We start from the raw sequence: 23,416 nt of genomic DNA on the forward strand, positions 1-23,416 counted from the left end.
ACTCTACACTGCTCAAAACTCGCGTTTGAATCGTCAGTGGCAAATTCTTTATATATAAAAAACGTACTTACAGTCTGTGAGTCAGAACAGCCGGCTTTGTAATCTACTTTACCAGGATCAGGAAACAATCCTCCATAAAATGCGCTGGACACATCGGAATATTTGGGTTGAACGTTCTGGAACAGTGTTGTAAATACAACTTAACCACTGATTTCTAGTCGCGTCCTCTTTTGGAAGGCCAACGAAACAGCGTCACACACAACGGCCTAGAGTGAGCGGAGGCTGGGGGCTAGAGTTAGCGGCGGCCGGCAGCCTAGAGTTAGCAGAGGCCGGCCTGAGTGAGCGGCGGCCAGTGCGCTTGAGAACGGCGCGGCGGGCGGGCTTGCGGCAACCCCATGTGACGACCCCGGGTTGGACTCCGCTTCGTCCACGGTGAAAGCCGATCCGGCGATCCACAGCAAAAAGTTGATGTATTTCCTCAGCGACCAGCACGGATCAGCTCTAGGCATGACAAAGCGGATATGGTCCTCTTTTGGAAGACCAAACAAAGTAGTTTCACTTTCACAACGAAACACACAGCGCTTCCACGACATGGTGGCAGCAACAAAACTACAGCTAGAATAAAAGTTACGCTTTCTCTCTTTGCGTGAATATTTGGGCGGCGTTATGCAAATCTTCCCACATTGTGAGGTAGACATGTGGGGGCGTGTTAGAACGAGCCGTTTTAGGTAGGCGTGGTTGACTCTTAACTTTTATAAAGAATATATCTTTGGATTTGAGACTTTAGTCTTTTGCAACTTTACAGACCTTCTTTATGCACCAAGAGCTTGTAACACTCCAAAGAGAAAGGAAAAATTGAAATCCCCCTTTAATAGGAGCAAAGGAAGCAAAGTGTCCTTACTTTAGCAAAGGAAAACCAGTCTCCTCTTGGCTTATATCGAAATCCTCCGACATTTTTCTTTGCAAATCTTCGGTTTGTACTTCTAATTCGTGACCGGCGTTTTGTTTTGTTGTCTCTCCGCATTCGTCACTAATCACGCAACACCGACATCCTACGTCATCCGCCGGAACTGCTTCAGTGTATGACAGTCAGCAGAAGTGAGAGAAAAGTGTTTATTACGTTTGAAATATGGATATTTTTCTTACAAAAACGCATGGATTTACTACAGAAGGCCTTTATTCACCACTCGGAGCCGTGTGAAGCACGTTTTATTATGAATGCTCGAGCTTTATTTGACGACTTGTGGACTGTTCAACTGCAACACCCGCTGACTGCAATGATAGAGCTTGGAATAGCCAGGACAATTTTTAATATAACTCCGACTGGATTCGTCTGAAAGAAGAAAGTCATATACACCCAGGATGCTTCGAGGGTGAGTAAAACACAAGCCAATTTTCATTTTTGGGTGAACTAACCCTTTAAGCTCACTCAACATGGGTGCTTAAAGAAAAGAAAATGCACTCCACCAGCATTTAAAAAAGTGACAAAAGTGTCATCAAGATGCCATCAAAAGCACAGTGTAAGGTTTAAACATAAAGTGTTTACTTTCTGCATGACTCACGACACCAGCGAGTATTGTGTACAGCACAATATAAATACAGTTTACTTGACTTGTTTGGTGCAAAAATTCTGTGCCATTTTAATGAATGGCTGTTAATGCATCTATTTAGACAAGCACTATTTTATGAGACATGTTATTAAATAGGAAATGCTGAATTTTTTATGTTTTATTTTATTTTAGTTAACATTTATTTTTTTATCAAGTAACAAAATAGTTTTTTTTAATGCCATCAATGTGAGCGGTTCCAATCTCTTTTCCATTGCACTGTGAACAAAAAAGTGGCCAACCAATAAAACTGGCACTTTTTGTTTCAGATCCAGAAATGCTGTTACGTAAACATTGACTTGGTGGAGCTCAAGAACAGACTATTAATACAGTGAATAACCGAAAGAGATCCTGGATTTAGCCAACAAGACTGTTGTATTAGTGAACACACAAATCTTAACATTTGAAACCGTTTGAGTTCCTTCTCCTTTCCCATTAGGCTGAACAGAAAATGCACATGGAAATTAGACCAAATTATCATATGAACATTCATGTCTGTGTGAGCAGGCCTTTACTCTCTTCAGGAAGTCAACTAATGAAGAGTTTACTTATATTCGTCTCTACATTAAGAGGGTATAAAATAAAGTATATTAACTTATGGAAAATGACACACCTTTAAATAATTTAGCCTTAGATACCCAGAAAAAGAATTGAAGTTGTTGGCGATTATATGCAAATTATTCAAATCCACTTCACAGCTGCCTGTCTTCCTTCAGCATTGTCTCTCTCTCTCTCTCTCTCTCTCTCTCTCTCTCTCTCGCTCTCTGTCTCTCACACACAGCTAGAGGATGACATTGTTGCACGGCCAAATTACTTCACCACGATGAAGAATTTCGCCCTGCAGCAGCCGTCAGAGGAGTGGATGATTCTTGAATTCTCCCAGCTGGGCTTCATCGGTGAGTCTTACTCAAACTCAGACTGCGGACTGTGTCTTACACTGCTGTCGGTGTGTGTTATTCTCCCCCTTAGAGCACAGCCAAACTCACACTGAATTCTTCCAAACAGAAAGATCCTTCTCACTGTTACCAGAACACTGTCATAATAGACGTCCAACCTTATAAACCACTTATAAAGCTGGTTCTGTCACCAGAGGTGGATGAACTGTTGAGGTCGCTAATGAAAGACATTTTTTCAATGCTTCATCTTTGTATAGGACTAGAAAGGGATTTTGTTTTCTCTTTGAAACTGATTTGTCACAACCTCTCATAAAGTGCATGTTATATTCCACCAATTTCCAAGAGTCGTGGTGACACAAGAGCCAGACCCAAACCTGACAGTCCTAGAAACAGTCTTTACACACAGATCAGAGAAAATAATGAATTTTTGTTTTGCAGCATTTGTTTTCAACTGATACTGTTTTACCGTATTGCCAATATGCCAGTCTATCCAAAAACAAAACTTTAACTGCATTCACAATCGCATACCGTCTAATGTAAAAGATAAAGTAAAGTGTCAGTCTGTTCTTCAGCGGATGTAGTAGGTCATCTGGGTACTTTTCATCTACTGTTTTATGAATACTGTTAAAGGTGCAGGATGTCATATCTAGCGGTTGAAGTAGGTACTGCAGCCCAAATTCAAAATATTGGAAAGCTTTGTTTCTCCCGCCGCCGCCTCCTCCTCAGACTCAACGCTCATATGAGTTGCAAGATGGAGCAAGGAATGAGCACAACTGACAGTGTTAGTCAACAAGCCTTACAGTGTAAAGTGACAAGTTGTTTTATACATGTTTATTATTCCTCTGGTCATAGATGATTTTTAGGTGGATGCCGAGGCTTTTTACAGTAGGTCGGGTTGAATCTGCAATCTCTGAGCGAGTTCGTTTGCTGGCTTCCATGGCTACAATACGCTTTGTTTTCTGCCAACTGGCAACCCAGAGTGTCGAAATACTATTGGATAAATTGGCAGTGGGCGGAGTCACAGAGACCAAAACAAAAACCGACATTCCGACACAGAACACACATTTCAAAGTAGAATAACTGACTGTAGCATTGTTATTCTGAGAAACAAGTGAACTTAATATGTTTGCAGATGTTTAGAATGGTATTTTTATGCTTTAATACAGTCAAAAAATGACATACAGCACCTTTAAAGGTGCACTATGTAAGACTGACAGCTAACTGTTGAAATGGGTACTGCAGTCCAAATTCTAAATATTTGAGAGAGCCGTATCTCCCGCTTCCTCCTACTCACACTCGACGCTCACGCGGGCTTGCAAGATTGAGGACACGCGACGAGCCTTGCACTGTAATTTGATGAGTTGATTTACTGTGTTTTAATGTTCCTCTGCTCATAGAGCATTGTGCAGTATGTAATATTGCCAGCTAGCGGTTGAAATGGTTACTGCAATTCTGACCTGGAATCTGCCCGAAACGCACATTTCAGAGTAGAATTACTGGCTATAGCATTATTTTTCAGAGAAACAGCTATGTAAACATAACATGTTTCCTAAATATCTACAAACATATTATCTTATTTTTTTAGGCTTAAGAAGAGTCAAAAACTTACATATACAGCACCTTTAATTTTGGGCATACTATGTAATCCACATACTGTTTTTCATAAACTATATGTTAAAAGAAGCATTCGGATGCAGAAATTGTTTTTGTCGAAATAATGTAACGAGAGATTCATGTTTAAAGGGGTAGTTCACCCAAAAATGAAAATTTTATATTTATCTGCTTACCCCCCAGGGCATCCAAGATGTAGGTGACTTTGTTTCTTCAGTAGAACACAAACGAAGATTTTTAACTTAAACCATTGTAGTCTGTCCGAACTGTCCTGAGCGTGTCCTGAGCGTGTTCGCGTCTTCTTCTTCAGCCGGCGCGTGACGCGTCTTCTTCTTGCTTTACGGCAGATCGCAGACTTATAAGTGCATTACCGCCACCTATATCTCAAATGGACCATTGACACTCTATCTACAATCCCAATTAGGAGTGTCAATGGTCCACTTGAAATGTAAGTGAATGGGGCCTGTCTGTAAATATTAAAATGTTCACTGTTTCAATAGTATGTGTTTTCAGATGTAATAATTAGGGGTTGCTCTGACTAATCGACTAGTCGATTTCAGTGCTCTGCCATGACGCTTTAAGCTTGACGTCGACTAGTCGCTGGTCCTATAGAGGGCGCAACAGGATAAGAAATCTTTGAAGGACTTCTACATTTACGCTCCATTTCCGAACAGTTAAAATGACAAATAAATGCATACTCTGGAAGCGCTCCACAAGACATGTGTGATTATACTACTGGATGCTCGAAATTGAATGGGAGAATGCACGTTTTAAACTGCTTATTGTACAGGTAAATTAATCGCTGTTCTAATCTAATGCGCTGCTGCACTGTAACGCACACACATAGGCTACAGACAGTAGCTCGTACATCACGCGCAGATCGCGATCACACAGAATCATTCAGCGCAGAAATGTATTGTGAATGTGAATGTGAACGTGACATGTGGCCAAGTATGGTGACCCATACTAGGAATTAGTGCTCTGCATTTATCCCATCCTTAGTGCACACACACAGCAGTGAACACACACCATGAACACACACCCGGAGCAGTGGGCAGCCATTTATGCTGCGGCGCCCGGGGAGCAGTTGGGGGTTCGGTGCCTTGCTCAAGGGCACCTCAGTCGTGGTTGAAGGTGGGAAAGAGCACTGTACATTCACTCCCCCCCACCTACAATCCCCGCAACCTTTTGGGTTATGAGTCCGATGCTCTAACCATTAGGCCACGAGTTCCCCTTGTCAACACGGTTCTCAATAAAATAGCTTACAAACTGAAAAGTTCAAGCAAATATATATTTCTTAATAACTAAATCACACAGCTTCACTACTAGTAGAGAGACGCTGCCAGGTAGAATTAATTCACACACGCAATTGCTCTCACTAATTCATATAAATATAATAGTGCAACTTTATCTGTATCTGATTTGGAACGAGCAGAAATCTGAGAGAAATATAACGACCCAAAGACAAAAGAACTGATAAAAATGAGCTGTTATAGGAGCAATAGCCATGTGGGCAGCGCCGTGTCATGTGCCATAGCTGTGCACAAGGTGTTTATCACAGCTCCAGACTTACAGTATTTGTTCGTTAATGACGTCATCAGCGACTAGTCGACTTTAAAAAATCAGAAGTCGTTCAACCCCTAGTAATAATAGTTAGCAATATTATGTGTGGCATTTTCACACATTCAGTGTAAAAAAAAACACACACAACAAATTTCCGTGTGAAATACAATAACAATTTTATGGCTTTACAGCTCAAATAAAAGTTTTTACAGAGTAATGAATGTGGGTGCATTTATAAATTATAAGCTTCATATTTCTTTTTTTTTTAATCTTCAGAAAACATCCATTGTTAGCAAATCCATTGTGGTAAAAAAAACAACAAAACGCCAAAGTAAAGTACAACAATTGACAGTATATACATGTTGTTATCACTAAATGACACTACACAGCATGTTATATGGTTTAACATGTTTTTGGCTATATGGTGTGAGTGTGAACACTATTGTCATGAGCCAGGTTTGATCCCTCCTATTATTCTCCGTCATATTTTCCTTCCCTGCTCTCACCTCATGCTCTGCTGTTTGTGATTGCAATCAGCATGGTGTGTATTGGTGTACACCTGTTTTCCCTTGCTCTGATTTCTCTGCTATTTAGGTCATATTCTGTTCTTCACCAGATTATTGTTGGTCGTCGCCTGCCAGTCAAAGCATGTGACTGGAGGACCACACAATCAGCTGCGGTTCTGTGAGAAACAAACTGAAAGTCGCTCATCTAATCAGCTGATCCAGTTTATAAAACTGGTCTGAATAATTCACTCACAAAAGATTGAGTAGTGAATTCTTCAGAGTACCTCCTTTTGTGTTCTGCAGAAGAAAGAAAGTTACACAGGGGTTGCACAACAGGAGAAAATAATTACAAAACTATAGGCAATATTTCTTTAATTGCCCATCCCTGTTCTTTTGGTACATTTTGCCATGCTTTATCCATTTCCTCCATAAGCTTAACTTGGCTAACAGCATCTAAACTCTGAGTAAGTCTTGACAGTCAGTTGGGGTTCAATTAGAGAAACTGGAGTCTGAAACTCTCCCCTCTCCAAATAAAATCTGTGAAGCTCATTTTGAAATGGCAGCCAAAATAATTGCTCTCTTATGATCTGTGTTTGATTTGAAGGCTAATTATGTTGATGATGGTGATCAGTGCTGTGTCAAGCTGGCTGAGGGCCTCAGGGGATGGCATGGGGAAAAGGATTGATTTTGAGAGCTCTCGGTTTAGAGAAGTGGTTATTCACTGCTGGGCTCGCTGTTCTAATCTAATGCGCTGCTGCACTGTAACGCACACACATAGGCTACAGACAGTAGCTCGTACATCACGCGCAGATCGCGATCACACAGAATCATTCAGCGCGGAAATGTATTGTGAATGTGAATGTGAACGTGACATGTGGCCAAGTATGGTGACCCATACTAGGAATTAGTGCTCTGCATTTATCCCATCCTTAGTGCACACACACAGCAGTGAACACACACCATGAACACACACCCGGAGCAGTGGGCAGCCATTTATGCTGCGGCGCCCGGGGAGCAGTTGGGGGTTCGGTGCCTTGCTCAAGGGCACCTCAGTCGTGGTTGAAGGTGGGAAAGAGCACTGTACATTCACTCCCCCCCACCTACAATCCCCGCAACCTTTTGGGTTATGAGTCCGATGCTCTAACCATTAGGCCACGAGTTCCCCTTGTCAACACGGTTCTCAATAAAATAGCTTACAAACTGAAAAGTTCAAGCAAATATATATTTCTTAATAACTAAATCACACAGCTTCACTACTAGTAGAGAGACGCTGCCAGGTAGAATTAATTCACACACGCAATTGCTCTCACTAATTCATATAAATATAATAGTGCAACTTTATCTGTATCTGATTTGGAACGAGCAGAAATCTGAGAGAAATATAACGACCCAAAGACAAAAGAACTGATAAAAATGAGCTGTTATAGGAGCAATAGCCATGTGGGCAGCGCCGTGTCATGTGCCATAGCTGTGCACAAGGTGTTTATCACAGCTCCAGACTTACAGTATTTGTTCGTTAATGACGTCATCAGCGACTAGTCGACTTTAAAAAATCAGAAGTCGTTCAACCCCTAGTAATAATAGTTAGCAATATTATGTGTGGCATTTTCACACATTCAGTGTAAAAAAAAACACACACAACAAATTTCCGTGTGAAATACAATAACAATTTTATGGCTTTACAGCTCAAATAAAAGTTTTTACAGAGTAATGAATGTGGGTGCATTTATAAATTATAAGCTTCATATTTCTTTTTTTTTTTTAATCTTCAGAAAACATCCATTGTTAGCAAATCCATTGTGGGAGACGCTGCCAGGTAGAATTAATTCACACACGCAATTGCTCTCACTAATTCATATAAATATAATAGTGCAACTTTATCTGTATCTGATTTGGAACGAGCAGAAATCTGAGAGAAATATAACGACCCAAAGACAAAAGAACTGATAAAAATGAGCTGTTATAGGAGCAATAGCCATGTGGGCAGCGCCGTGTCATGTGCCATAGCTGTGCACAAGGTGTTTATCACAGCTCCAGACTTACAGTATTTGTTCGTTAATGACGTCATCAGCGACTAGTCGACTTTAAAAAATCAGAAGTCGTTCAACCCCTAGTAATAATAGTTAGCAATATTATGTGTGGCATTTTCACACATTCAGTGTAAAAAAAAACACACACAACAAATTTCCGTGTGAAATACAATAACAATTTTATGGCTTTACAGCTCAAATAAAAGTTTTTACAGAGTAATGAATGTGGGTGCATTTATAAATTATAAGCTTCATATTTCTTTTTTTTTTTTTAATCTTCAGAAAACATCCATTGTTAGCAAATCCATTGTGGTAAAAAAAACAACAAAACGCCAAAGTAAAGTACAACAATTGACAGTATATACATGTTATCACTAAATGACACTACACAGCATGTTATATGGTTTAACATGTTTTTGGCTATATGGTGTGAGTGTGAACACTATTGTCATGAGCCAGGTTTGATCCCTCCTATTATTCTCCGTCATATTTTCCTTCCCTGCTCTCACCTCATGCTCTGCTGTTTGTGATTGCAATCAGCATGGTGTGTATTGGTGTACACCTGTTTTCCCTTGCTCTGATTTCTCTGCTATTTAGGTCACATGGGTTTTCTGTTCTTCACCAGATTATTGTTGGTCGTCTCCTGCCAGTCAAAGCATGTGACTGGAGGACCACACAATCAGCTGCGGTTCTGTGAGAAACAAACTGAAAGTCGCTCATCTAATCAGCTGATCCAGTTTATAAAACTGGTCTGAATAATTCACTCACAAAAGATTGAGTAGTGAATTCTTCAGAGTACCTCCTTTTGTGTTCTGCAGAAGAAAGAAAGTTACACAGGGGTTGCACAACAGGAGAAAATAATTACAAAACTATAGGCAATATTTCTTTAATTGCCCATCCCTGTTCTTTTGGTACATTTTGCCATGCTTTATCCATTTCCTCCATAAGCTTAACTTGGCTAACAGCATCTAAACTCTGAGTAAGTCTTGACAGTCAGTTGGGGTTCAATTAGAGAAACTGGAGTCTGAAACTCTCCCCTCTCCAAATAAAATCTGTGAAGCTCATTTTGAAATGGCAGCCAAAATAATTGCTCTCTTATGATCTGTGTTTGATTTGAAGGCTAATTATGTTGATGATGGTGATCAGTGCTGTGTCAAGCTGGCTGAGGGCCTCAGGGGATGGCATGGGGAAAAGGATTGATTTTGAGAGCTCTCGGTTTAGAGAAGTGGTTATTCACTGCTGGGCCAATGAGTCTGCAAGTTAGTAGAGAAAATGAGGATGGCATGAACTCTATTATATCAGAACAACACCTGTTTTGAGACAGGAAGTGATTGTTTAAAACGGGTGATGCAAGGATGGCGTGACTTCAGAGATCTAAAAAAGGTCTACAGCACCCCATAGGAAAACCTCAGCACTTAGCAACCGATCCTCACAGGCATTTACATTTTGTGGATTTGGCATATGCTTTTATCCAGAGAAATTGAACCCATGACCTTGAACTGTTAGCTAGCAGTAGTACATTAGCATGCCAAGAGATAATTATTCAATGATCCTTGAGTAAAACAGCAAAATCAACCTCTAAATGTATACTGTCCTCACTCTTAAGCAAAAGCTCCACTCTTCACTGCAGTGAAAAACCGTTCTAAATCCCAACATAATGGAATATTAAGCATTATCAAGTCTCCCTCTTTTCCCATCTTTTTCCAAAACGGATAAAATAATACTTAATTTCAACATTTTACTCGTATTTTAAGTCCCATGCAAAGCATGCTTTCAGTTACAGTTTATGTACTAGATTGGTTCACATTCGCTCTGCATAATTTAATCCAGTAGATTGCACATAGAGAATTACATTAATCGAAGATAAAGAAATTGAGTTTAAAAGAAAAACAATTTGCTTGTACTTTTTGTTGAGTAAATCGGATAATCTTTGTTTTCCCATTTCTTCTGTGTATGTTAGTTTTAATTAATACATCATTAACTAGTAATTAATAAAAGTATGTTTATAAATAAACTTCAATAAATGGTGTAAAATGTTTACGATACCTCAAGCAACTAATTATCTGTGCTGCCTTGTTGACTGATGTTGTGTGGGTTTGACAAGTATTCAAATACATTTTCAATGAGTATTTTTACTCAATCACAAGGTCTGGCTGCAAACAAACTGTTCATTGTTAGCTGACTCAATTTAAACAAACCGTTCTGACATCAGCCACGCCTTCACGGTCAAGAGACAAACACAAGTCTGTTTCGGTTCAGATCGACTACAGTTGGGATCCATTTGCTTTTGAGCTCATGTGTTTTCGTCATGTTCCTCCTCATGACCTGCTCATGTGATGAGCAACAAATAAGTCAAAATAACCAGCCCTGCTTGCTTCTAGCTGGTCCAAGCTGGTCTAGATGGTTGACACTTTGTACTGTCTGCTAGTGGAGCTGCTCTCCTGCTTGTAAACCGTTGGTAGGGCGTCTTGAAGCAGCAACAACACATCTAAAGCATGTTAGGCTGGTGTGAACTGTTTTTTTCCGTCTCAGGCCTACCCGCCCTGTCCAAGAGTTCTGATTATTTTTGTAATAATCTAAGCAAGAAGGCTGCCAAGCCAGATGAGGCTGAGAGTAATATGCCCTAAGAGCAGAAAAGAAACAAGTTGACGTGCCAAAGCAAAGATAAATCCCCATGATGCATTTCACACTCTTGCACTGAACACCAGAGCGTATGACCCAGTCGGTTCTGGGTATTAACACCTTTCTCAAGTCAGCTCATTTCTGTCTCTCACACACACACATTTCTCTAGAGTCTTTCTCTGCTCTTTTACTCTAATAGGTCCCAAAGCAGCACTGAAGCTGTGATTGATGCTGCTCTCTGCCCATATCACACTCTCTCTCTCTCACACACACACATTTTCAGTGCACTGTCATTTCAGCCACCCACACACACAATCACACACACAACTCCATTTTAACATATTCTGAAGTAATTGTGAAGAGTCGTTGCCCATACTAAGCTCACCACCATGTTAGGAGTTTATGGGTAATATTGGAAACCGTAGTAGCTCCTACTGTAGGGGATTTCTTGAGCAACCATATGATTTCTTATGGTTGGTTGTTTATGTACTACTATGTCAATGCTAAGGTTCTGATTGTTGATTGTTACTATGTGCTTTCGAGTCATGCCAGAAAAATTAATTTACGATGAACATCACCACAAAGTCATAATTACAGGTGGAAAACCTTCTTTAAAGGTGACATATCATGAAAATCTGACTTTTCCAGGTTTTAAGTGCTATAGTCAGGTCCCCAGTGCATCTACCAACCAAGAAAACATGAAAAAGATTAACCCAGTAACCTTGTTTAGGTAAGCCTTTTTCTGCAAGAGTCTGAGAAAACGAGCGCGTCTGATTTCGCTCCCTTGGTGACGTGGCAAAGGGATCTCATTATAATATTACCGCCCCATAATCTGTAAGTTTACACCCACGGCGCCGTTATTGTGTTTTCGCAAGTGACAACGGTATATTAGTTCTAATGTCATGGAGAAAGTTTGAGCAAAACATGCTAACTGTTCTGTCTTTGGCTGCACAGATGAGCACAGAACACTATTTTAGAGTCCCAGCCTCAGAGGAGACAACAGAGCAGTGGATTTATTAATTTATTTACTGTATATTGCTGCTGCCACACAGATCTAAAATAAACATGCGATTTATTTCCCAGCGGTTTACCTTCATAGACATAATCCACTGTTTTTGTAACTTGTGTGTTTTTAACGTAAATTTGTGTGTGAATGAGAACTTAGTTTAGTACTCGCATGCTGTGACAGCCGCTTTCTGTGCGTGTGCTTCGGATGTGTGCCCTCAGAAAACCGTATATCAGAAGTTTTAACTCGTATGGTTTAAAACGCATGATTTCAGCGCTATAAACATGATTTAAACAACAAACAGCGCGTTTCTGCTTCCACCCAAAATAGGCATTTTCAAAATGATATAATAAATGATCTGTGGAGTATTTTGAGCTGAAACTTCACAGACACGTTCTGGGGACACCAGAGACTTATATTACATATTGTAAAAAGGGGCATAATATGTCTCCTTTAAGCCCCGAGTTCTGATTTGAGAATCAGTGAGAACATGTTGGATGTAGGGGTGCGTGATAGGCTGATTATCGTCTTGATAATGTGCAAAATGACAAAAGCAGTTCAAAAGCTTTCACTGCGTGATGAACCCTAAAAGAATTCATCTATAATTCCAGTTATGAAAGGAAAAAAATATCCCTGTGTTTTTTTTTTATATTTATACGATTTGATATAATTAAAGGGCTAGTTCACCCAAAAATGAAAATTCGGTCATTAATTACTCACCCTCATGTCGCTCCAAACCTGTAAGACTTTCGTCTTCGGAACACAAATGTGACCCTGGACCACAAAACTAGTCATAAGGGTAAATTTTTTTAAATTGAGATTTCTACGTCATCTGAAAGATGAATAAATAAGTAATTCAGCTTAAATGTATCTAAATTTGTCTTAAATAATCTTAAATTTGTTAGGATAGGACAATATTTGGCCGAGATACAACTATTTGAAAATCTGGAATCTGCGGGTGCAAAAAAATCTAAATACTGAGAAAATCGCCTTTAAAGTTGTCCAAATGAAGTTCTTAGCAATGCATATTACTAATTAAAATTAAGTTTTGATATATTTACGGTAGGAAATGTACAAAATATCTTCATGGAACATGATCTTTACTTAATATCCTAATGATTTTTGGCATAAAAGAAAAATCGATAATTTTGACCCATGCAGTGTATTTTTGGCTATTGCTACAAATATACCCCAGCGACTTAAGACTGCTTTTGTTGTCCAGGGTCACAAATTAAGATATTTTTGATGAAATCTGAGAGCTTTCTGACCCTGCATAGACAGCAAGGGTACTACCACCATCAAGGCACAGAAACATGTAAGGACGTCGTTAAAACTGTCCATGTGACATCAGTGGTTCAACCGTAATTTTATGAAGCTTCAAGAATACTTTTGTGCGGCAAGAAAACAAAAATAACAACTTTATTCAACAATTCTTCTCCTTTGCATCATCCTAGCACCATTATGGAGAGTATCATGCACTGTGAATGAACGAAGGTCTTACAGGTTTGTAGTGACATGAGGGTGAGTTTGTGGGTGAACTGACCCTTTAAGTAATAGCACACAAGCAACAGTGTCATTTTTAAATGTGATGTTAATTTTATACAATAGTTCAACAAGCTGAATGTGTTACATTTTAGACACAATGATTTTTTTTCTGATTAGCCAGTGCAATAGTTCCAGACAAAGCCAGAACAGAGCATTTGTGCACCTCAGAGCAGCACTGCTGTGTTTCGTTCCTAAAATCAATCTGTTTTTGAACAAATCATTTGAGTCAGTTATTCAGTGATCCATTCATAGAATGCGTTGAATGAGTGATTCAATGAATCACTCATTTAGACAGGGACCTACTGGTGGTTTTAGTGTCATATTTAATAATCCAGGCCTAACCAACCGAGATACCAGCACAAAAACACACTTAGCAAAATACTGTTTGACTATCATTTTCAAATAAATCCCAGTAAATAGATTAGACTCTCAGAAGATTTTAGCATGGTAATGTACATGACAATGTTAATGTATTTGGTCTTGGCGGAACAGATCTGCTACGCTGCTGCTGAATTGCTGCTGCTGTTGATAATTGCTGTAGTTGTAGATTGTTTCTGCTGCTACAAGCAAGTACAGGAACTTGCTACTGCCAGTGCATATGGCGATACGGTGTGAGTATTTAAGACATACTGCTGCTGCACAAATAGCATATAAATAACCCGTAGCAGATCTATACAGGTGGAGCTGGGGAAGGTGGAGGGTTTCAGAGAAACTCTGAAAGTGCAGTGCAGGAATCTCAAGTGAATGCTAGCCAGCCATATAAATGCAAGGCAGTAAGCGCATTGCCTGCATATGCAGCATGAACCAATCAGCTTGTGCCAAGTCATTTAACTCTCTGAATATCATCAGCTATGTTAACAACCTGTCGCCTGCGCCATCTAGAGTTTCATGACTGAACTATATATATACAGTGGGTACGGAAAGTTAGTTGGATGCAGCATCTGTATTAATGGTAAATTTGTTAAAGCTAAGTTGCATGTACAAAATATGATAGTATTGTACAATTATAATAAAATATATAATGCTTTAACTTACAGCACCTTCATAAATTGAATAAAAACACTAGGCCTACAGAATGAGTAATGCACCAAAGTTTAATACATATCCTCAATGTTTTTTATAAAGTCCCTGAGCATTATGAGTATGAGCAACAGCAGTATGTTTGCCTTAGCAAACCGCCCTAAATACATAAACGCATACATCAGATGTTTTTGTCAGTATCGTCTCTCAAAATTCATATTTCAGTGATTTCCCCTGCTATCACAGTGTGAACGCTAAGATCTTTCCAGTGTCCTGTTGTGAACGCTAAGATCTTTCCAGCGTGGAGTCGGCCTGTTTTAGCTCAGGGATTGCAGGCGTGACAAATCCGTCTGGATGAATCTCTCTTTTCCTGCTGTCAGTCAGCATTGCGGCTCTCTTCTGCAGCGGATCATGCCTCGCTCTGCCTGTCCGCACAAGCTGCTAATTGGAGTGGTAGCAGGAAGGCAGCCGTGACCGAGCTGTTCGCACATGCACACACACACTAATGTAAACACACATACGCTCTTTACATTGGCGTTACATTCATGTTCTTGGCAGAAACTTTTCTGCCAGTGCTGCCTAAAGAAAGTGCACATTGCCCGAGTGGCAAGCAAGTGGCATTTACCCCAGCAGCCGGCTAATAATACATCCACCACCTTTCCTGAGAAGAAACGTGTAGATTCACATGTATGTCACTGCATTAGACTTAAATATATTAATTATATATATATATATATATAAATACCTTGCTACGTGTACTGCGCTAGGCTAACCGAGACTTGTCATTTGCACTTACATATCATTGCTCTTTTGTTCGTTTTGTTTGCTTCTATTGTCCTCATTTGTAAGTCGCTTTGGATAAAAGCATCTGCTAAATGACTAAATGTAAATACTGCTGGGTATTTAAAACTATTGGACTGTTTTGTGTTTATACATTGTGTTTTTGTGCACACACATGTGTATCTGTGTATATATGTGTGTGTGAGAGCATGTATATACAGCACATAATGTATATACTAATCATGAATATTTATATTCGGCAAAAAGTTTGGAATAATTATGATATTTTTTATGCTTTTGAAAGAAATATCTAATGCTTGCCAAGGCTCCATTTATTTGATCAAAATACAGTAAAACAGTAACATTGTGAAATATTATAATTACGTTTTTCATTTGAATATATTATAGAATGTAATTTATTAATGTGATGGCAAAGCTGAATTTTCAGCATCCATCATTCTAATATGTTGATTTGCTATTAATGATGGTTCTTATTATTATCAATATTGAAAGCAGTTTTTGTTAATGTTTTTGTGGTAACCATGATATTCAAAAGTTTGAGGGAAAAAAGGTATCATGGTTTCTATAGAAATATTAAGCAGCAAAAACTTTTGATGATAATAAGAATCAGTAAATCAGCATATTAAAATGATGGATGCTGAAAATTCAGCTTTACCATAACAGGAATAAATTACATTTTAAAATATATTCAAATTAAAAAGATATGTTATATAAATAAAACCATAATATTTATAATAATAATAATAATAATAATAATAGATTAAATAAATGCAGCTTTGGCTAGAGATTTCTTTAAAAAAAAACACACACACATAACAAATATAGCTTGTTTGCATGTATTTCAGATTACCTTCAAGCATGTCTTGCATTGCATTTTTCAGATGGAGAGAGATATTCCTGATACAGAAATATGTAGTAGAGATTCCTGGGTCATTCATGTTTTTTTACTATGTCTTCCTTGTGTAAGTCAAGAGTTTTAACCACAATGTTAACTGCGAGGAGTGTAGTTGTTTGGACATTAAAAAACTTGCAAATGAGAAAGTTAGCTTTAAGCCATTGGTAGGCCAAATGTAAATATAATTTAGTAAATTAACATGCTTTTGAATGAACATCAATGGAAATGCTTTTTGTCCACATAAGATTCCGTTCATTTAGCTACCAGCAGGGGCAAACCAGACCATAGACCAGCTAAACTTCACACGTTTCACTGCTGTAGTCAAACTGAAATGCTGTTCACATCCCATTTTACATTCGTAATATGGAATATATTCAAGCATGCAGGTTTGTGACTTCAGCGATGTAGCAAAGTCCATTAAAAATGTAGTTATTACATTAATTTATTATTTATTTTAATAACATTTTAGATTAGGGAAAACATATTCACTATTAAGGGCTTTTCCTTAATGAAGTCCTAATTAAAGTAGTTGTTGTAGTAGTTATGTTAAGGTGTGGGGTCAGATTTAGTGATCTAGAATATGGTCATGCAGAATAAGGCATTGATATGTGCTTTATAAGTACTAATAAACAGCCAATATGCTGGTAATATGCATGCTAATAAACAACTATAGTTAATAGTGAATAGTGTTCCCTAATCTAAAGTGTTACCTTTATTTTGTAAAAGATCTGTTAAGAATTTATTGAAGTGTATACATTTATTTCTTGAAATATTTATTATAATTAATTATTGATCTTAAGTCATTGTGTCTGGATAGCATTCTGTTTGACTTGTGTTTTCAGTGTTCATTAATTGTGTGTGGATGTGTGTGTGTGTGTGTGTGTGTGTGTGTGTGTGTGTTTACTCAGATCAATACTCCAGCGCTAATGGTCAATGTTAGCCTGTGGGTGGGTCATTCACTGATGATTGATCCTACTGATGATACTAAACTACTCACTAAACCCTACCAAACCTCTCTACCTTCCCTGTAACCTCTAAACATGCACATAGGTGCTTGTTAATTATGAAACATCCATTAAAATCAGCTTTGTATTTCAGTTGTAAATTGATTTTTTAAAATAGAATCTTTTTAATAAGCAATGTATCTCCGAGTTGAACTGGTGTGTGTTCAGAATGGGCGATCATCAATTTTTTTTTCATGCATAATGTATAGCATATTGTGTTCTAGCTACTGTTTTACAAATACTATAATATGAAACAGCCTGCAACTATAAATGATTCCAACTTTTTTATGCTACATGGTCATATTTCTCATACTTTATTCAGTGGCTTCGATTTAAAATCTTCTGAATAAACAGCTTTTCATTAAAGCTAAAGTGTGTCAATTTTGAACAGAACTGCAAAAATAACAGTTTTCATGAAGGTTTCCCTGAACACTCTCCCCATCTTCCATAGGCTAATCATCTCATGCTATTGGCTGAGTGTGTTGCCATGTTAGGCTTGTCAGGCTTAAACAAACATGCAATGTTTTAGTAGCATCTAGATTTTATACAATCTATCGATCTATTTTTTATTTTATTTTATTGTTATTTAATGTTCTCCTCCGAGTTGAACTGGTGTGTGTTCAGAATGGGCGATCATCAATTTTTTTTTCATGCATAATGTATAGCATATTGTGTTCTAACTACTGTTTTACAAATACTATAATATATGAAACAGCCTGCAACTATAAATGATTCCAACTTTTTTATGCTACATGGTCATATTTCTCATACTTTATTCAGTGGCTTCGATTTAAAATCTTCTGAATAAACAGCTTTTCATTAAAGCTAAAGTGTGTCAATTTTGAACAGAACTGCAAAAATAACAGTTTTCATGAAGGTTTCCCTGAACACTCTCCCCATCTTCCATAGGCTAATCATCTCATGCTATTGGCTGAGTGTGTTGCCATGTTAGGCTTGTCAGGCTTAAACAAACATGCAATGTTTTAGTAGCATCTAGATTTTATACAATCTATCGATCTATTTTTTATTTTATTTTATTGTTATTTAATGTTCTTTATTTAATGTTGTCCTATTCTTCTATAGACGGTAACTACTGTTCAGTAATGTTCTAGCATGAAAAGTTTTGGTAACGCCTCAGAAACACAATATGTATACTTTTCAGGGACATCAGGCTACGAATGGCTTACTTAGTTGTCTCTTCATAGACTGCAATTCGAGAACGTATTTTAACATTTCAAACTAATGTTACACACTTCACTTTTCGGTTCTCTGTATACTGCTGGTTTTGGCACACTGCACACTACAGACTAGTATGGCTGTATGCTGTTTGGAACAGAGCCATGTTTTCATGCCCATGAACACTGATCTGTGAGATGAAATGGATCGGTGGACGCCGTCAGATCAGAGCTGATGTGTTTTGACATCTGGAGAGGCAGGATGTTTCTGGGCCAGATACTGTCTGGGTGGTAGATGTTGGACAGTAATTCATAATGCATAAAAAACAGATGTCTCATCTATTATAGATTACCAAAAACGAGCTGATTTACTGGCTGAGTGTTCGCCCTAAGCCAGCAGAAATGGCCACATCAGTTCCTCTGTGACTTAATTAGAGGCCAATAAAAATGCTGCTATGGAGAAAAATAACATCCATCCTCCTGAATCTGATCTAATTTCATTGTATGAATTGAATAAATTTGATGTTTTAAGAAAAATTGTATAATCCACGTAGAAGACCTAAAGTTACTTGCTGCACCACCTTTGTAGAAGAGCCTTGAATCGTTAATATGAAAAAATTTAATTACTCTCCGAGCACCCTTTCCTTTTGATTTCATTAAATGTTTTTTGCCCTTCATCGTTCCTCCCCTGAGTTCCTTGTTTAAATGCTTATTGAAAGTGTAAATCCTTATGAGTTTTGATTTTTCACTCCAGTCCAGCAAGCCCACAAACTCCCTCAGGGGTGAATGTGTTTCAGCTGATGTTATTAGTCTCGTTTGGTTGATAGTCATGACTCTGCTTTGCTCGTTTCAGGTAAAATGTTCAAGTCATTAGACTTGCCGCTGATCGTGGAGTTCATGCTAATGTTCTACAAAGACAAGCCCATTGACTGGCTGTTGGACCACATCATGTGGGTGAAGGTGTGCAATCCAGAAAAAGATGCGGTAAGAATGATACAATTTTGCTTTATATATATATATATATATATACAAACCATGAATTCTGCACTCTATCAGAAAATCCTGAAGGAGATTGTCCGGCCATCTGTTTGAGACCTCAAGCTCAAGCTCAAGCGCACTTGGGTTATGTAGCTGGACAATGATCCAAAACACACCAGCAAGTCCACCTCTGAATGGCTCAAGAAAAACTAAATGAAGGTTTTGGAGTGGCCAAATCAAAGTCCGGACTTAAATCTGATTGAGATGCTTAAACAGTCCATTCATGCTCGAAAACCCTCCAATGTGGCTGAATTAAAACAATTCTGCAAAGAAGAGTGGGCCAAAATTCCTCCACAGCGATGTGAAAGACTCATTGCCAGTTATCGCAAACACTTGATTGCAGTTGTTGCTGCAAAGCGTGGCACAACCAGTTATTAGATTTAGGGGGCAATTACTTTTTCACGTAGGGCCAGGCAGGTTTGGACAGCTTTTTTCCCTTAATAAAAGAAATCATCATTTAAAAACTGCATTTTGTATTTACTTGCATTATCTTTGTGTAATATTAAAATTTGTTTGATGTTGAATCTTTTAAGTGTGACAAATATGCAAAAAAAAAAAAAAACAGGAAGGGGGCCAACATTTTTTCACACCACTGTATATATATATTGTAATTGCATCATCATCCTTTCAGGAGTGAACTCTAAGAACAAGTAATATCTCATCTTTTTGTCATTTTATCAGGTTTGTTAGAAATGTTTGACCATTTTACTGTGATGTTTTCAGTAGTAAACATATAGGAATATCAGCAATAAATGATCTTTCTAACGACTAACTTATAGTAACATGACCTTGAGGGACGAGGCAAGCATGTTTGACTGGACACTAAAACTCTCAACACAGTTGCCATTTTTGAATACTTTCCAACATTTATACATCGTGCAAGTTAGCAACATCTTTTTTATTTTTCCTTAAGTTAACAAATTATTTATTCTGATATAATGTATAAATCTTCCTACAAAAAAAAAAATCGAAGAACCCAATTCACAACATTAAATCCAAAGAGCGCAAACCAAACAGAATGCAACAACTAGTTATTATATAGATAATTCGGTAACACTTTACTTGAAGGGGTGTGCATAAGACTGACATGACACCTTCATAATCATGACATGACACCTACATAATCATGACATGACACATATCATGAATATGAAGGTTTTTTATGCATGTTTATGACAACTGTCATTAAGTGTCATTCGCTCAGTTATGTCATTTTTAATGCAAATATGACATTATTTGACCTAACCCTACCCCTACCCTTACCCCTAACCATAGCCCATAACAAAGACATCTCAAACAATGTCAGCTTTGCACTAAAAATTACATAACTGAGTGAATGACACTTAATGACAGTTGTCATAAACATGCATAAAAAACCTTCATATTCATGATATGTGTCATGTCATGATTATGTAGGTGTCATGTCATGATTATGAAGGTGTCATGTCAGTCTTATGCACACCCCTTCAAGTAAAGTGTAACCGATAATTCACCAAAAAAAAAATCTATCGTCATTTATTCACCATCATGTCATTCCAAACCCATAGGACTTTTCTTCATCAATGAAACACAAGTAAATATATTTTTAATGAAACCTGAGAGATTTTTACTTCTCATTCGAACATCCATCAATCAAAAACATTCTCGCTTCAATAAGTACAAAAAGACAGTGTAAAATGAATCCATATGAATGAAGTCGTCTGAAGAGAGATGGTTGCTTTATAATAATTGATCATCACAAAAGCTTAAGTGTGCTTGCTTGATGCTCAAGATTTGATGTTTATGAACTATTTGAAGCTTGACATTTTTGCTATAGTGGACTTGCAGTGCTCAGATTTGATTAAAACATCTTCATTTGTGTATTGAAGATGAATGACGCTCCTGTGGGTTTGGAATGAAATAAGGGTGAGTGAATGATGACAGAATGTTCATTTTTGTGTGAACTACCCCTTTAATGCAGTGCGATCACTCATCTGAGGTGCTAGATGGTCATGCAGAATAAGGCATTGATATGTGCTTTATAAGTACTAATAAACAGCCAATATGCTGGTAATATGCATGCTAATAAATGACTATAGTTAATAGTGAATAGTGTTCCCTAATCTAAAGTGTTACCTTTATTTTGTAAAAGATCTGACAGAAACAGGTTTGTGCCTCGACTCGTTCAGAGATGAAACCGTCTCTCTCCGCTCTGGTGCCTGAAAGGTGGTTTAATAAAAATAATCAGATATGACTGCATCTCCGGTTTCTAACATTTCTAAGTATGTGGCCAGAACGATCATTGGATAATTATAGTTTCTGATCTGAGACTTCTGTTTGTAGTAGTGCATGTACAGTAGTTGTTATATAATGTATATAAATGTTCTTTGTGTCCCACAGAAACATTGTGACAGGCAGAAAGCAAACCTACGCATCCGCTTTAAACCCTCTCTCTTCCAGCATGTTGGAACACACTCCTCCCTCGCTGGAAAGATACAGAAACTCAAGGTGATTTTTTTATTTTTTTTACCAAATATATTTATTTAATGTATAAGATTTTCTTTTTTTATATGTGTGTGTAATAATTTGATACATTTGTAACCCTCCGGAAGAGTGGTCTGCCTCAGGACTGTGTTCATTTCTCTTCAGACTGTCCAAATTGCAAATCACAGTACCCAGAAGGCAGCTGATAAGAGCTCATATCCTAATAAATCAGCATGTGTCCCTGCTCTGTCTTTATGAAGAGCGCTAGGAATTGCCATGGCGATGAGCGCTCGTATGACCCGCCTGTTCTGTGTCGTATTGATTTTTGTTCTCGGCTGGTGAATACGTCTGACGGTCCATTTCCTGAGGGCCCCGCGCTCGCCCTACGTTTATCATAATACCTGCCTCAATCACTGCTCTTATTCTTCGTCTCTAGTCATTCATTTTCTAGGCTTCTTTTATGTTTTTATATCAACCTTTGGCACGTTTTGGCACTGTAGTTTGTGGTTTGACGTTTGTTTGGCATTGCACACTCGCCACAAAAAATGGAGGCCTGGGTTCCTATGGACTGGACAGAAACATTATGTTTCTGATATCATTTTGGCAATTGTTTAAGTAGATTGTAAAAAGCTAAATATTTTTATGTAAGTTTAAATATTTTAATAATACTTTAGTGAAGCTACGTCCACTTTTATCCAGATAAATGTGAAATTTATTTTTTTTCCTTCTCTATGTATTGCACTTTCATCCACACTGAGATGATTCAGGTTTTGCTTTTCCATGTGGATAAATAAATAAGGTACCATATAAAATTTCATTTGTTAACATTAGGTAATGTATTATTTAACATGAACAAACTGAGCAATATATATTACGGCATGTATTAACCTTTGTTAATATTAGTTAATAAAATAGTTTGTTGTTTGTTCATGTTAGTTCACGGTGCATTAACTAATGTTAACAGATTTTAAAAATGCTTTAGTAAATGTAGAAATTACCATTACACTCTTAAAAATAAAGATGCTTGAAAGGTTCTTCACAGCGATGCCATAGAAGAACCATTCAGAACCATCTCTTTCTCAATTTTTTTTATAATCTGAAGAACCTTCTTTCGCCACAAAGAAGCTTTTGTGAAACAGAAAGGTTCTTCAGATGTTAAAGGTTCTTTATGGAACCATTTAGACAAAAAGGTTCTTCTATGGCATCGTGAAGCACCTTTATTTTGTAACTAAGTGTAACTAAGATTAATAAATGCTGTAGAAATATTGTTCACTTTTAGTTCACTTTTCATTAACTAATGTAGTTCTTTAATCTTCATATTACATTTCTGCAAAGATGACAAATACATTTATTAGCAATTGATGTCCTGTGGGGAAAAAAAGAGAGAGTAAATGCTGTTTAGTCCATACATGAAGTTATGGTTTTGTTGTGGAACATGGAAGCACCTGTGATATATTTGGTGGGTTAATTAGCTAATGAAATGATCATGCTAGAGGAATGGCGAGAGAACTTTATTAAAGTGCCCCATTATGGATTTTTGAAAATGACCTTTCATGCAGTGTATAACACAGCTCTAAGTGAATGAAAACATCCTGCCAAGTTTAAAATCTGAAAGTGCACAGTGTATAAAGTTA

At 37.8% G+C, this 23,416-nt stretch overlaps 1 protein-coding gene across 1 annotated transcript in view; it reads left to right on the forward strand.

Annotated features, from left to right (window-relative positions):
• The window catches only part of LOC107550986 (alpha-1,3-mannosyl-glycoprotein 4-beta-N-acetylglucosaminyltransferase B-like), a 148,667-nt gene that overhangs the window by 111,098 nt on the left and 14,153 nt on the right, over nt 1-23,416 (forward strand). Inside the window, exons 8-10 of the mRNA XM_016232461.1 lie at nt 2,389-2,503; nt 19,135-19,265; nt 21,699-21,806. Coding sequence (XP_016087947.1) covers nt 2,389-2,503; nt 19,135-19,265; nt 21,699-21,806 — 354 coding nt within the window. The remainder of the gene's footprint in view (nt 1-2,388; nt 2,504-19,134; nt 19,266-21,698; nt 21,807-23,416) is intronic.

This window comes from Sinocyclocheilus grahami, unplaced genomic scaffold (assembly GCF_001515645.1).
Source record: "Sinocyclocheilus grahami isolate Dianchi unplaced genomic scaffold, SAMN03320097.WGS_v1.1 scaffold411.1, whole genome shotgun sequence".
NCBI classification, from domain to species: Eukaryota; Metazoa; Chordata; class Actinopteri; order Cypriniformes; family Cyprinidae; genus Sinocyclocheilus; species Sinocyclocheilus grahami.